Source organism: Branchiostoma belcheri, unplaced genomic scaffold, assembly GCF_001625305.1.
Source record: "Branchiostoma belcheri isolate BF01 breed outbred unplaced genomic scaffold, Haploidv18h27 scaffold78, whole genome shotgun sequence".
Taxonomy (NCBI): domain Eukaryota; kingdom Metazoa; phylum Chordata; class Leptocardii; order Amphioxiformes; family Branchiostomatidae; genus Branchiostoma; species Branchiostoma belcheri.
The window spans coordinates 1,233,411-1,249,701 of NW_017804442.1; the positions used below are offsets into that span (position 1 = coordinate 1,233,411).

The 16,291-nt window shown below is 42.7% G+C and overlaps 2 protein-coding genes across 2 annotated transcripts; one reads left to right on the plus strand and one right to left on the minus strand.

Moving 5' to 3' along the window:
- Positions 1–263: 263 nt before the first annotated feature.
- Positions 264–8,132, plus strand: LOC109485796 (flagellar radial spoke protein 5-like). Its single transcript, XM_019789480.1, has 10 exons — positions 264–310; positions 1,368–1,480; positions 3,161–3,261; positions 3,970–4,056; positions 4,304–4,451; positions 5,676–5,755; positions 6,365–6,458; positions 6,929–7,068; positions 7,298–7,382; positions 7,762–8,132. The coding sequence occupies exons 2-10, from the start codon at positions 1,369–1,371 to the stop codon at positions 7,932–7,934; spliced, it is 1,020 nt and encodes a 339-aa protein (XP_019645039.1). The 5' UTR covers positions 264–310; position 1,368; the 3' UTR covers positions 7,935–8,132.
- Positions 8,133–8,753: 621 nt separating this feature from the next.
- On the minus strand, positions 8,754–15,514 carry LOC109485791. The gene is made up of 9 exons (XM_019789476.1): positions 15,430–15,514; positions 14,843–15,025; positions 13,786–13,941; positions 12,893–13,072; positions 11,687–11,848; positions 10,655–10,834; positions 9,909–10,061; positions 9,252–9,350; positions 8,754–8,844 (listed from the first exon to the last, which is right to left on the minus strand). Exons 2-8 carry the CDS (start codon positions 15,000–15,002, stop codon positions 9,271–9,273), a joined length of 1,071 nt encoding a protein of 356 aa, XP_019645035.1. The 5' UTR covers positions 15,003–15,025; positions 15,430–15,514; the 3' UTR covers positions 8,754–8,844; positions 9,252–9,270.
- Between the last annotated feature and the right edge of the window lie 777 nt (positions 15,515–16,291).

Below are 16,291 nucleotides of genomic sequence, written 5' to 3' on the forward strand. Positions count from 1 at the left end.
GGACTATCAACTCACCTTTTCGGAGAGAAATTAGGTTTGACCCCTTGACCGTGGCTTCCAATGTAAGTTTAGCGTCCAAAAATGACTCGGAAATTTCCCCCAAACTGCAAAACAGTAGTTGAGGATCTTACCTAAGCTCAAAACTTACCTCATTCTACCAAAAAATGTCCAGATCTCACACACTCTATGATTGATGAAAAATTGTAAAGCTGCCGTCTTCCCGCCATGCCATGGCGCAAGAATAAGTCAAAGGTCAAGGAATAGGTCAAAGGTTGAGTTACACAACTTTGGAGTGTTGCAGTGTTACCAAGTAGGTACCGGCTTGCTCTGTTATATTTCTGTCCTTTCCTCGGATTAAACAAGCAGCCTATAGGCATGTGAATGCATGAAAACCCCATTTACTTTATTTTGATGATATTGCATGAAAGAATACTGGGTGGTATTTGAATGACTCAATATTTGGGGGTGGGGGGCGTGGGCATTTAATATTTACATTCATTATATCTTATTTATATATACATTGCGTACAATATTTGTAGTGCAATGGATATTTTTCTGAAGAATAGTCTTTTTTAACAGGGCTGTTCATTGTTTAGTTGTAATAATTTTGGAATCTGTTGTTGTTCTAATGTGTAATCACTCACTCACTCACTCACTCTCTCCCATAGCTTAGTCAGCCGTCGGGGCAGCATGATGTTTGGCCAAGTTCTTCCACTGCTGGCGGTCCTCCGCCAGTCTGGCCATCTGGTTGGCTGTTACACCAGTCCACTCTTTTAAGTCTGTAATCCATGACCGACGGGGACGTCCCCGCGGCCGTGCACCTTCCACCTTACCCTGGAGAACTGTATGTGACAGTGTGCCTTTGGCCCTAGACAAATGTGTAATGCCTGTATAAATATTTTGCTAGACATTGTCTCTTGGTGCTGGTTTCCTTGACTCAGTTTAGCCGCGGCGACTGTTGCAGGGCTTCTCTTGCTTGCAGTCTTTTACATCAACAGCAATTCAGAAAAAGACTGCAAGCAAGAGAAGCCCTGCAACAGTCGCCGCAGCTAGATTCAATATAATTGAGAGTCTGTATTTGTTGCAGAATTGGCACAAAATATGTTGAGGATGAATGAGCTTTGTTTCTTTAGGGCCAGCTGTATTAAAAAAAAAAAACTGTTTCTACATATCTATAGCAACCTATATTATACAACTGCGTCCATTTAAAATGACAATAGTTTAGCCATTGTAACATTTTTTTTTCAATCAAGATTTTTTGTACATGTAAATTTGATTTTAATTCAGTGTTTTACACACTGCGAAAACAAGTTAAGACTTTAAGTAATCATGTATCTTGTACTTTAAATTGTTGTGTATGTATGTAGGATGGCGGGTGTACCAAAGGTGCATCTAAGGGGGGGTCTGGAGATCACACGTATCCTGAATGGCATGTGGCAGGTGTCGGGGGCGCATGGACCCATCGACCCTCACAGGGCAGGTGAGTTACAAACAAACAAACAAACAAACAAACAAACAAACAACTCTGTAACGGCAGGTGTCTGGGGCACACGGACCCATCGACCCGCACAGGGCAGGTGAGTTACAAACAAACAAACAAACAAACAAACAACTCTGTAACGGCATGTGGCAGGTGTCGGGGGCACACGGACCCATCAACCCTCACAGGGCAGGTAACTTACAAACAAACAAACAAACAAACAGCTCTGTAACGGCATGTGGCAGGTGTCGGGGGCACATGGACCCATCGACCCTCACAGGGCAGGTGAGTTACAAACAAACAAACAAACAAGCAGACAACTCTGTAACGGCATGTGGCAGGTGTCTGGGGCACACGGACCCATCGACCCTCACAGGGCAGGTGAGTTACAAACAAACAAACAAACAAACAAGCAAACAACTCTGTAATGGCATGTGGCAGGTGTCAGGGGCACACGGGCCCATCGACCCGCACAGGGCAGGTGAGTTATAAACAAACAAACAAACAACTCTATAACTGGATGTCTCCACCAGACTTATACCACAGGTTAAAAGCATTAAAATTCCGCCAAATATATAGAAAAAATAATTGGCCAGGGGAGTTCAGCCACCCTGCAGACTGACTCTCCTGGCTGATTTCTGGGACCCTTTTTTTTTGCTGAATTCTGCAACTGTACCCCTGTAGGAAGGCCTGGTGGAGACTTTAACTTCTTCTTCTTTGGCAGTTCAGTCTAGCAGACTATAACCGAATGTACAATTTAAATATAATGTCAGGACAGAGATTGCAATATAGTATAGAATCTGCCAGTAGAGACTGCGATCAGACTCCCTGTCGACAGATTGTGATCAGGATTTTTGGTGCATGAGGATACTCACATAAGAGACAATTTTTCAACCTCGATCCATGCTTGGTGACTTTTCATCTGAATGCATTGATGTGAAATTCTAGATTTTTAAACGAGAGACCACCTCAACACATTCTACCATCCTGATCACAATCAGCCGGGACTCGAGTTAAGAACTAAACTTAAACAGTCAGCGATTCTGCCAGATCACAATTACCAGCTTGGACAGTTTTATCCCTAGCATCATCAAGTTGTGTTGTGCCCCCCTCCCCCAGCTGATGCCATGCTGCACTACTATGACTCTGGTCTGACCAGCTTTGACCTGGCTGATATCTATGGCCCCTCTGAGGATATATATGGAGCTTTCATCAAAAAGGTACCAAAAAATCAGGGCAGAAACTGATGGCCTAAGAAAATGCACAGTTTTGGCAATGTTTAATACATGTACTTCTTGTTGCATGTTGAATAATTTTTATTTTCAACTGGTCTCACTAAGAAAAGAAGTGGTAAAGAAAAACTATCATACATGAGATGAGGTCAGTGAAAAGACAAGCAAAAACCTGCCCATTGAAATGATTTTGAACTGTAATTGCCAACATATTGCAATGTGTAGGGATTTGCAGTTCAAATTCATTTCATAACGACTTCTACCAACGCAGATGAACTTCCAAGACAAAAGCCAGCCCTGTTAAAAAAATTTTAGTAACCAACCATGAACACAACACTGAAATTCAGTTCCATCCCAAGTGTGCCACCAAGAGTGTTGGTCAGTCTTTCTGCCCTGAAATTTACTACATGTATTGTCTTTTCCGACTGTATTATCCTTTATCTCATAGTGAATGAGATGGTGAGTTATGTGGATGCGGGGTTAAAGACCTTTGACATGGCAGACCACTATGGACCTGCCGAAGATTTCTACGGCGCTTTTCTGAGGAAGGTAAGGCCACACCAATTCTGTTTGTTTATAAAATCAAATGAACTGGTAGCCTGGGTGCTTATTCTCTGTAGTTTTCTACAGTGGTAGCCAGCAACAATAGGGAGCAGGCTGTAACTACAGAGGAAGGCACCCAGTCTAATGAACTGGAACATCAACATGATGTTTTCCTTACAATTTTTACTTAGACTGCCATTGAAGGCAGTGCTAGAAGTGACAAAAATTGCTGTGGCCTTATCCTGTAACGGTACAGTTGTAGTTACTGTATTAAAGGTAGCATCTTAAGACAAATTATCACTCAGCTCTTGTATGATTACTGTAGTTGATAGTCAAACCATTAGTTTATTGCACAACAATTGTTATGACATAGTTTATCTTTTGTATAGCATTATGCATAGAGAACACATGTTAGAGAATAGTTAACCTTTATTGTTACATCATACATATACCCTGTACGTAAGATAACGTTATCCACACATGTATTTAGCTTTGTTAGATCTTTAGTTAAGTTGTATAAAAGACCATACAAAAGTCTCTGTACTTTTTTGTTGTGTCAATAAAGAATCTATATATTGACCTAGATAAATAGATAGATACAGAGTCAGGGCATGTAGCTACTTGTAGCTCTACTTGTCCCAGGTATACACTGTATGATTTATATAATATATATTAATCACTGTTTCGAATTCCTTCTATTCCTGTGTTTATTAGCTGAAAGCTGAGCGGGGTGCAGAAGCTCTGGGCAGAGTCCAGGGTCTCACCAAATGGGTGCCTCGCCCTGGACACATGGCCCGGAAGGTAAAAGGTTATGTTGTGTCAATATAACAGGGCTCGAAATACTGGGTTATACTCAGTCTGGTAACAGTTATGCAACGTACAACATCTGACAGATTGTTGTAACAATTATTAGGGACTATTCTTAATATGGCAAGAAGTACTTTGCTGAAGCACTAGAGGTGAATTGGCCATTTTATTCAGACTCTTACCTTTTTGACAATTTTTACCAAATTTTTTAAAAATCTAATCTTTGCTAACTTGTGTACAGGTGGTGGAAGAAAATATCGACCGGTCCATTAGGAGGATGGGGGTGGACAGGTTGGACTGTCTCCAGTTCCACTGGTGGGACTACTCTGACAAGCGTTACCTGGAGGCCCTGGGCCACATGGCAGACTTACAGGCTGAGGGCAAGATCGGTCAGTCATTTAACTTCACTTACTGCATCAAACAAATGGTGGCGTCGGGTGGTGTAGTGGTTAGAGCAATTGACTATGAACCGGGGAGACCCGGGTTCGATTCCGAGTCGTACCCGGTACATGTCTGAACATGAGCCCCGACGTTGTGCCCTTGGGAAAGGCACTTAACACGACTTTCCTTGCTCCACCCAGGTGTGAATGGGTACCTAACTTCGGTTGGGGAAAGCCGTATTGAGGTCACCTTGTGGCGCCGAATGGCAGCCGCACAGACCCTTGCGACAGTTCCACAAAAAATAATTGTGGCACAAATATGTGTATCATGTGTATTATTTGATTATTGTAATTGTTGTGATTTGTATTGATTATTATGTGATACCCTGCATCAATTCAGCCGTATAAAGGCTGCGACTGCACGGGTACTGTTTGGACAATAAAAACCATAGAATAAAGTATCAGTGCAACAGCTCAATTAGGAAGAGTGCTCAGTTTGTAACCAGGAGGTCATGAGTTCTAACCCTACACCTAAAGACTTCAGAAATGGTACACGCTTCTTTCTCTGCTAAACAGATGTTTCAGTATCAATGAGAAAGACAACACACAACACTCCTAGCAATACCAGTGGACTAACTGGTCCAGTCTTCTTTATGTAACTTGTAACCTTTAAATGAAGTACGGGTCTTGTTAAGTGCTCATCACTGAGCAAATAAAAAAGATAAAAGTAAAAGTCTATAGGATGTATATAGAAGTTTGCGCGGTCACTGATGGAGTCTACATTCAGAGACTGGCTCCCGAGGTCGAGAGGGGAAATATCTGGTCGAAACACTCGCAACAAGCAGAAACTGAACACACCTCTCTGTCGGACCAACAGACTGAAAAACTCTCCCATCCCATACCTTGTAAACCTTTTCAACAAGGAACAGTGAACTCTGAACTGTAAACAAACTTTCTGAATTTCGAATTTTCATATCTGATGTTTACCCTGCACCTATCTTGTTATCAATTTATGTTAAACTACGAGTTTTTAGTAGGTAATTAATCTTTTAATCTTTAAGAGATGCCAATTTGTTTTATATAGAAATTAAGAATTTACTTTTAAAACTGTAAATGCCCATTGTTTGTGTATTATACTATAAAACGAGCTCAATGGTGTGTAAATACTAACGCAATTCAGACTTTTCAAAGAAGATCAACTGTTGGTTAACCTTAATTTTCTTGTATCCATAGGTGAGCTTGCCCTGACCAATTTCGACACAGTCCGACTGGAGGAAATCATGAACAAAGGCATCCCAATTTCCTCCAATCAGGTAGCGACCTATTACTAACAGTAACAAGATTCAAGATTCAAGATATCTTTATTGAGCTATCGCAGTGAAAATATCACTGAATTGCAGTCAATTTGTTTAGTGTCAAGAGTTGTTTGATTTCGCGATGAACAGTATAAACAAAATTTACAAATGCCAGACATTATATTTAGACGGTTAGGGATGATTATTGTCCGTATTTGTTCAGTAATGAACACATGTATGGGATAGGGGAATTACTGTAACGGTTTGTTCTGACCCGTGGGCAGTTCAGTTTCTGGGAGTTTCTGGTTGCACGGCCAGAACAACGACTAATTAGGATGAACTTCTTTTATAAACTGTAACATATTTTGCAACATAGTTTTAGGATGTAGCAATAATTGTTGGAGACCTGTAACATTTGACAGTAGTGAGTAACTGTTACAGGATGTCAAATTAGAAAGTCCACATGAAAACGAATCAGAGAGGAACTTCTATTCTCAGTTCACAGAATTTCAAGAAGTGGATCTAGTCAGATCTGTCTTTATCTTGCTATTTTGTCACAATTTTCAGAAACCAACAAAATATTCTGATGTGGCCCAAATCAAAATACATTTCTTTCACTACATGTAGGTACAGTATTCCCTCATAGACAGGCGACCAGGACAGAAGATGGCGGAATTTTGTACGGCACATGGAATAAAGCTCCTCACATACGGAACCCTCGGTACCCACTGGAAATTCCTTTTATTTTTACTGACTTTCTTTTCCTCAGATTATTGTCACTCAACCAGATTGTAATAACCTTTAAACAGACATATAGCATACATTGTATGTGATACAGGGGTACCATACTATTTTGCATTGTTACTTGAGGATGAACAATAGTACACAGTGTTAGATAGAATTTTAGTATTTATCGTTAAAATGTAGTATGGTTAGCATTCTGTATTCCATGTCTTTCATGCCTGAGACTACATATGGTGTGTTTAGTCCATCTGGACAGGAATATGCAAATATAATAAAGATTCATATATTATATATTGTAAAACTAAGATTGCTGTACATAAATGAAGTAACAGTTTTAGGAGCCAAAGTTAAATAGCACTGTCCAAATTCCTAGTGCCTTACCAAACCCAAAAAGTGTTCAGACACAGAAAAGTACTAGACAGTAATATTCCCTCTCCATTCTTCCAGGAGGCGGCCTGCTCACAGAGAAATATCTTGGGGCCAAGGAACCCACGTCTCGTTGTGACCTTCCCACTGCGTCCTTGGGGAAGTACAAAAACATGGTGGACGCTGTGGGAGGATGGAACCTCCATCAAGAATTACTCAAGGTGAGAAGAACACCTGAGGTCTACCTTTGTATGTGTGTGTGTATGTGTGTGTCAGAGTGTGTGTGTCTTTGTGTGTGTGTGTGTGTGTGTGTGTGTCTGTGTGTGTGTACGTGTATGTGTGTGAGTGTGTGTATGTGTATGTGAGAGAGAGTGAGTGAGTGAATGTGTGTATTTTCACCAACATTTGCATCAGCTGTACACAACTTACTTTACATCTGTTCTTTTCCAGGTGCTGAAGACCATAGCAGATGAACATGGAGTCAGTGTTGCCAACGTAGCAACAAAATACATCCTGGACCAGCCAGCAGTTGGAGGTAAGAGATACATGTATGATGTATCGTCGGTTCAATGCATCCACATAGAGTCAGCCGGACACTTCGTTTCACTTGACACTGTAAGGATTTTGGACACTGAACAAGACTATTTCTTGTGAGAGAGGTGAAGGAGGCCATATACATCAGGGCCCATCACCCTTCATTGAACCGCGACGGGGGCTGACATCGTCTACCAGATACCTTTGACCCAGTGTTGATGTCACACTTCAAAGAAGCCATGTGACAAGCTTCACTGGGTCAGTCTACTGAGGAAGACCAGAGTGACTGGTCAAAAGCTCTAGGTGAGAGAACTTTTTTGTGTTGGACCAAAAGTTTTAATTCTAAATACGCTTAAACTAATTGTTCCCATCCCCATCAGGTGTGATAGTGGGGTGCAGACTGGGAGTGCCGGGTGCTGAGCACATCCAGGACAACCTTCGAACTTTCACCCTCGACCTCACACAGAATGACATTGACAGGATTCACGCTGTAGTCAGCAGGGGCAGGGACCTTATGGCAGTCATAGGGGACTGTGGAGATGAGTACAGGTAACTCGGAGATTGTGCCATGTTATGTTGGTTGGTTCGGTTTCTGTTGTTACAGTTTCAAGTCATTATCATTAAATGTTATTCATGAAGATTTACCACATTTGTGGAATGATGAGGTAATGTCAACATAATTCTGTCAGATAAGCCAAGATGGACACAAAAGAAATTAGGCCTGAATATCTTTGACACCTGGATATTGGAAGTGTGCATTAAGTGCATCTTAGGGATAAGTAGATAAGTAGATATAACAGCTGACACAAGGTAAATTTTTGTTTCAATTGACACTAGTTAAATTAAAGCCAAATATGATGCATGTCATGCAGTGGTTCAGTAGTTGGCAACCACTTACCTAGACCACGTTAGGCTAGAGGTTTTAGTCTAAGTTAGGTGTTTTGAACAGGTGTCAGTTATGAAAAAGCGCACAATGTGTACACAATTTGCAGTAGTGGAGAGTGCAATTTCAACCTACTCAAATGGTTGCTCGAAAGGGACATAATTTTAAAAGACAAAGTCAGAAATGTTCTGTGTTTGAGGAGAGCCTAGCACATTAAAGAATCCACCACACTTAAAAAATAAAGGCAGAGTAAGTGGTGTTTAATGAAATAAGTAGATCAAACTTTACAGTCTGGTCATACACAGGATATACTTACAGTACAAACCTGGTGTGTCAAGCCATCAGGAGGTTTACAAGCATGTGAGTGTTAACTATATGATTATGTAAAATACACAGTATGAGTGGAATAACCCTATAAAGTATTACTGTTTTACACAAAGATATGTAAGTAAGACAAGAAAACAATATAAAAGATAGAAGGAATTTATTTGTGCCGTGATAATCTGTCTGAAGTTGTCAATTGTTTGTTGATGACGAATCTGGAGTTAGAAAATAAACCCCTGGTCACCACAGGATACAACTGAAAATTAAAAGAAAGTAAGCATCATTATATTCGTACAGGCAATTTATTACTCCTAGTATTTAAAGTTAAAAAAAAAAACTTCTATATGTGATTCTACAGTCCTGTCCCATTATATAGTTGTTTTTTTTTTTTCAGGAGAATACACCAAGAATTATTTTTAGCAGGGTAACTTCCCCAATGCTTTTCAAAGAGGTCCCGCACATACAAGGTTTAACACACGCAAACACACAATACAATCATATGTACATTACCAAATATTTTAGCTAGTGTATCCATAATTCCTATCCATACCCATAGTCCTAACCTGTACCAGGTTGTAAGGATTGTTAACCGCAAATCTCCACAAGGTAACCTGGCATGGTGAAACTACTCACAGAAGACATAAAGAAGACATGTATACTTACTGTCAGCATCAGGCTGTCCTTAGGCAGCGTTCATGGCCTGAACCAGGTCATACACGTGCAGCATCGTTTCCGCTTCCAGGCCCTCAAGGAAACCGTCACCTGGAAACAATCAGCAGAACGTGAAAAAGGGTTAAGATGCAGGCAAAGCTCTTGCATGAAGATGGTTGGAAGACAATTGTCAAGTCGTAAGAAGACCTAGCAGATTATTGAGATCCTTGCAAGTGTATTGAAAAACCTCAGAGATGCCCGGAACATCGTTGAGATCCTTTGCAATGTCTTGGTAGACGTTGGACAAATTGTAAAATTGATGAGACTTTTGATTGTATCTTAAGTCATTCAAAGACCATTAAGACGCCGTTGTCATACCTAGGAGATCACTGAAAGGCCTTCAGTATCACTGTAAGGCCTTGGAAATCACTGAAAAGCCGTCGATATCACCGGAAGATCGTTAAAACATGCCAGTCAAATTTTGGATACTTCAAAGTGATCCTAGCCTGGGTGCCTGATAATCCCCAGTAGTATTAGCCCGCTAGCTTACAACTGGTAGCTAGCGACATTATAGAGCGGCCGAATACTACTGGGTATGGCACCCAGGCTAAAGTGATCTCCCTCAATGGTCAGAAATCCATCTGTAAAATCGCCCTCCTAGATTCTTACCGTTTTTGTCGTACTGGTTGAAGAGAGTGTCCAACCCGAGGTTGTGCATCTCCCCAAAGCTAAGCGTCTGGTCACCGTTATGGTCCAGTGTGTGGAAGAGAAGCTGGTCTCCCACGTAGTGGACGAACTCCTGCTCGTTCAAGTGGTTGTCACCTGCAAGGAATATAAGTAAGACGCTCGGTAATAAATGGGAACAAAATCAGGCCTGCACGCAAGTCTAGGGAAAGATGCAAGGGGGCACGCCAATGGGGCAAAACGTACACCGTTTCTTATTCAGTGATACTTTCCAAGCGTCCGTAGTCCAGTGGTTAGTGGCCCTGCCACTGGACTAACAGCTTGGTAGTTCGACTCCTGGCTGATGTCGCTCACCCGACATGCAAGCTGCTGGAAGGGGTCGCAGTCTCTAGGACGGGACGTTTAGCTGTGGTCAACTGTTCATTGTGCTTGTCGAAAAGAGCTAGGGGAGTTGCCCAGGTAGAATGAAGCCGTATGCACCGTACATAGCGTCTGTCTTCTCTGTTACGACCAGCGGGAGATTAGCTCTTCAGTGAGCTAAAACTAGACCTATTTTTTTTCAAGGAAGGCTACTCAGACAAGGTTAGGAGGTATCTACATTCAAGTGCCCGCCTCTGCTTGGGTAAATGTGGCCAAAATGGCGATACAGAATGATACAGATACAGATCTCCGGTGTTACTCCAATTGGCGGTTAAAAAGGTTATACAGGTACAGATAAAGACGACCATTACCGTCTTGATCCAAGGCGAGTAGCGCGTCGTGTATGTTCATGGCGAGTTCCACCTCCGGCAGGGACAGTTTTCCGTCTCCGTCCGCGTCCAGACCTCCGTGGACCAGGATGGGGTTGTTAACAATGGCGGTGTACACGTAGTAGATCCCGTCCGCTTCTGAACCAGTCAGATAGCCATCTCCTGTATGCATGCGAATATTTCAATAAGAAATTTTATTGCAAATACTTGCCCGAAGGCTAATTGCAGTTACAAACATCAGAAAAAAAAAAAGAAAATTCAGTGGTATGTGAGACTATATATCTACTTCTAGCATTATACTATATTCTACAACATACATGGTACTAGTTTTACTGGGTTTGACTTCTTCTTTTTAGGCAATGAAAGACGAATTTACCCACTAGTTCTATAATATATGGGTTCTTTGATTTTAGCTGTAAAATTCAATACAAGCTTTGTTCGTGCCTTTGTACATAAAATGTTTAAATCGCTTCCGAACCAGTCAGGTAGCCAACATTTCCTGTATGGCAGCATTTCAATACAAGCTTTGTTTCAGCCTTTGTTCATAATACTTTGATCACTTCCAAAACCAGTCGGGTACCCATCCCCTGTATGCCAACATTTCGCCAACATTTGCCAACGATACGCCTTTGTTTCAGCCTTTGTTCATAAAATGCTTAAATCGCCATCAGATAGCCATTAAAATGCTTGATCAGGCCTGCTGCTCGCTCTTCATTGAAAATTGGGATACATGGTTGAAGTTCTATCAACTCAATAGACATGTGTCAAAGTCGAAATTAAGTTCCATATTGTCACGGAATGTTATATCGGGGCCGTGATAACGTTCGATAGGGTTTATTCGGCCCGTGTAATAACTAGCCGTATAACTCAGGGTTATAACGGTTATAACACGCCATTGCAAAAGTTTCCCTGCGCTGCGGTCGAAAATTTGAATGTCGGGTTACAGCATACCACATGATTTGCTTCTACTGTTTTTCAAACGTGCGCTTTAAAAATGGCAATAGTAAAACGTACCATCCAAATCGTAGAAATCGAAGATGCGGTCCAGCGAGGTGCCGAATGTGACCTCGTCGAATGACAGCAGGCCGTCCATGTTGGTGTCCAGCTGGTCAGAAGTTGCCTGGGTGACATCGCCAAATATGGGCATCAGCTCCTGTACGGTGAAGAAACCGTCCCCTGCATGGACAAAACGAGTAGGATTTATGGTACCGGTAATCTTCAAGCAGATCCCTTTTAGAGGCAAAAAGACAGTATCAAATTGGCCAGGCAATATCCATTAGCCAGAGAAGCTCGCCGGCCGTTGGTGGGGGTAGCGACAAAAAAAAGCCATATATAAAATTAAAAAAGCTAACTATCATTCCCCCACAACCTCTACTCGGAGAGTAGATTTATAGATACTTTCACAAGGGAACTATAAGAAGTTATCTAAGTGATGGGTCTATTACGTTGTATCCAGAACCGTGCCTATATCTAGTACCACGCCATGGGTTTGGGTTAGGATCAGGCTATGTTCTGGATAGTCTCCGCGTGTCCAAAAACGTAGATTTGCCTCAGGCACGGTTCTGGATACGCCAGGACTATCCATGGCCAGAGCTTTATGCGCTATGCTTGTGTATGGGATTTATGCATGCTTAAGCGTGCTTTACGTGTTATGCTTGCATGTGTTATACCTGTATATCGACTCTATTGTACATTTACGCATATTTGTTACGCCTGGACCTTCATGCCAGCTTTATAAATGTGTTGTGCTTGTATATCGGCTTTACGGTCCATGCTTTATGTATTATGCCTGGACCCTTATGTCAGTTTTATGTGTTGTGCTCGTACATTGGCTTTACGGTCCTTTAAGCATATATATGGGATTTGATACATTGTGTGTTCGTACCGTCTGCGTCCATGGCAATCATTTATGGTACCCTTGCGCAAGCTATACGTGTTATTCTTGTATCACAGCTTCACGCATGCTTGTATGTCAGATTTGATGCAGCGTGTGCTCGTACTAGCCTTTAGCAGGATTCGGGAGACGGCTGGAAAGAGTAGAAATCGGTTAAGTAGAGAGATACAGCAACATGCCGAGAGAGTTGGTCCGCTAGAGAGAACATTTTAGCCGCAAACTGTTCTCTCTAGCAGACCATCCCCCTAGGCTTGACATCTCTCTATTTGACCGATTTCTACTCTTTCCAGCCGTCTCCTGAAGCCTGGTAGAGGCTATGTTCGTACCGTCTGCGTCCATAGCGATCATGGACTCTTCTAGCGTCATGGCGCCCAGAACCTCGAGCTTGGAGAGCTTGCCGTCTCCGTTGGCGTCGAGAGCGTTGGTGATGGCAGCGTCGGGGTTCTGGATGGTGTTGTAGATGTAGTTCATCTGGTACGATTCACTGGTGTCCAGGACTCCGTCACCTGCACACATTGAATATGCATATGCATGGCTCCGACTCTAAGTTTACGTTTGTACTACTATGTATGCAGTAAATCCCTTAAGATTGAAGCTGGTGTGTTACACGGAGGGTTAGTTATACCGACTCTATAGATACAGAGGATTCCTTCATGAGAATATGTCGCCAGGGATAGACTGCCAAGTTGCCGGTGTCCGTTACAAATGGGTAGCATTGCTAACAGAGAGAGACAATACCTTCAAGCCTTCAACTCAATCAAGTACCAGAGTTTTCAAACAGGATTGAGGTACATTTTCCTAGAACTATCGTAGAGTGGACTTCGCTGCCACCAAGTACAGTTGGGGCATCATCACTACTAGATAGCTTCAAACAGCTCGTGGCTAGATGTGCCACAGAAGGTCTCAGATGCTCTTATGCCGAGCGTAGGGTGGTGCCCATCTCCATTTCCGTATGTAGCCCTTGGGCGACACACAGTTGTGCAAGGCACTACAGCAGGGGGCTAGTCTGCTGGTAGTGCTGTGTGTTTGACCTTCCCACACTCTTTCTCATATGTGCTGAGTGCTAAGCAGAGAAAGAAGTGTGTGCCATTTTTAAAGTCTTTGGTATGACCCGGCCGGGGTTTGAACTCACGACCTCCCGGTTACAAAGCGTGCACTCTACCAATTGAGCTATTGCACCGGTATAGATGTGCCACGGAATTCAGAAACAAAAACGTACCGTTCTTGTCGAAGAGGTCGAAAAACTCGCTGAGCGTGAGCCCATGTTGCACCTCGCCGAAGCTGAGATGGTCGTCGCCGTTGCTGTTCAGCAGGTAGAAGATCGACCCGTCCCCGAAGAGTTCGACGATCTGCGGCAGGTACAGGAAATGGTCGCCTGCAAGAACAACACGAGTAAACAAAAAGCTGCCCAACATCTGTATAAAATGCAGCGTATGGTGACTTCTGCAAAGGCGCGGTCACATTTCCCAACCCGGGGCCCGGCCAGGCAGTCGTATGGAACGAAAATTATGATATAAGACAGCAAAACACACAAAAAGTCTTAGAAAATTAACCTTGAGCACTATTTGTGTATACTCTTAATACAAATTGTTTATTTTTCGTTCACGCAAACAACCCGGCTGGGCCCCGGCTTGGAAATGTGACTGTGCCCTAACGTAAACCTAAGTATCAATTCTGGGATAAGGCAACAAACTTCTATTCTTCTATACAGTCTCTTGTGGAATTTATAACACGATCACCAATGAGCGATTATTAATTTTGCATCGTAATCATATTAGTTAGGGTCCAGTCACACCATCGAAAATTTGAGAGAATGCTTGGGATAGTCCTACATAAGTCGTACAAACTTCAGCTGTGTTGTTAAAGCAAATGCTGTTTTATAGATTCTCGTCGGTGGTTGGTAATCTGTCACTGCCTGCTTGAGCACGAAATTCTACAGTATCAAAATATTAAAATGACTTACACTAAATGTGACAGCTAGCACGAATAGTGCCCCCTCCCACATGAATTGTCTACATGTGAAATGTACATTGAAGTTAGCCTCTATCAGGCTTCGGGAGGCGGTCGGAAAGAGTAGAAATCGGCCAAATAGAGAGATAACATGCCAAGGGAGTTGATCTGCTGGGAGAGAACAGTTTGCCGCACCCGGGTAGAGGCTATTGCACTCTGTTCTCTCCCAGCCGACCAAACTCCCCCGGCATGTTATCTCTCTATTTGTCCGATTTCTACTCTTTTCAGCCGCCTCCCGAGGCCTGGTAGAGGCTATATTGAAGTACCGTCTATGTCCAAGGCTACAAGAGCATCATGCAGTGTCATGACACTCGTCACTTCCGGTTTGGAGATCAGTCCGTCGCCATTAGCATCCAGTATCCTGGTCTGCCTTCTCATTGGTGCAGCCGTTGCCACGGCAACGAAGAACAGGAGGATGGGTGTCATGATTGGTCGGGTGGTGTCAAATGCTGTAACAAGTCACAAAATTACATTGGAGAATGATTGATTTTATCTTATTGTTGAAAATTTGGGCAATTGTGCACTTTTTGCAATTTGGAGGCTCGACTACTTTCTCTCTGTCTATCGGACCGTCTCTGTCACTCTCTTTTTTTCTGTAGCCATCAGAACTCAAAAGTGATAAAGCTGAACCTCGGCGATCCGGATTTGCAGCTCATGAGGTGGCTTCTTCGATATGACAGTAATATTAATTGCCCAAGGCTATTGATGTGGCCATGAGGCTATTGATATTGCGGACAAATTGGAAAGGGTATCGAAATACAGCACAAAAAAAGCGTTTAGTATATACGTTACAGTATGGTAAGGAGGCAGAACAATTCTTAAGGAAGCTAACATAAGGTACAAGTCAACTTACCAGTCTGGTCTAGTCTACTCGAGTAACTGTTACAGGCTCGGAGAAAGTTGTTTGAACTGAAGATAAAAGGCAAACGTACGTGTTCCTAGTGTACACATTGTGTGGGAAGGACAACAGCTTTTATTGTAGATATACTCAGTTCTGTCAATACAATGTCTGCGTAACGCCCTAATTTCGTGCGCACGTCATTGATGCTATCAGTCTTATCATACCCTTATTGAGGTAGCACACACTAGATGCAATAGCTCAATTGGTAGAGTGATCGCTTTGTAACCGGGAGGTCGTGAGTTCAAACCCCGGCCGGGTCATACCAAAGACTTTAAAAATGGTACACACTTCTTTCTCTACTCAGCACTCAGCACATATGAGAAAGGGTGTGGGAAGGTCAAACACACAGCACTACCAGCGGACCAGCCCCCTGCTGTAGTGCATTGCACAACTGTGTGTCGCCCAAGGGCTACAGAAATGGACATGGGCACCACCCTACGCTCTGCATAAGGGCACGGGAGACACAATAGATTGCTTGAATGAGGGCCTGCAAGGGGGGGGGTAGTGATTACGAATTACGCAAAATTTTCGCCGCCTATTACGAATTACGTTAAAGTCTCAGAGCTTATTACGACTTATTACGATTTGCGGCTAATGTCCAATTGCGAATTACGGTGATTTTTGCGGAGGCTGCCTACGAATTACGAAGTCTAAAACGGCCTGATTACGCCTTACGAAAAAGGGCTTGCAGGCCCTCTTGAATGACGTCTACTAGAAACTCAAAAGCTGTCGCAAGAGTGTTCAAAGAATTGGCATATTTTGAGGTGGTACGTTTGTCCATATACATTCATCCTCGTAAAACATTTTCTTGAAA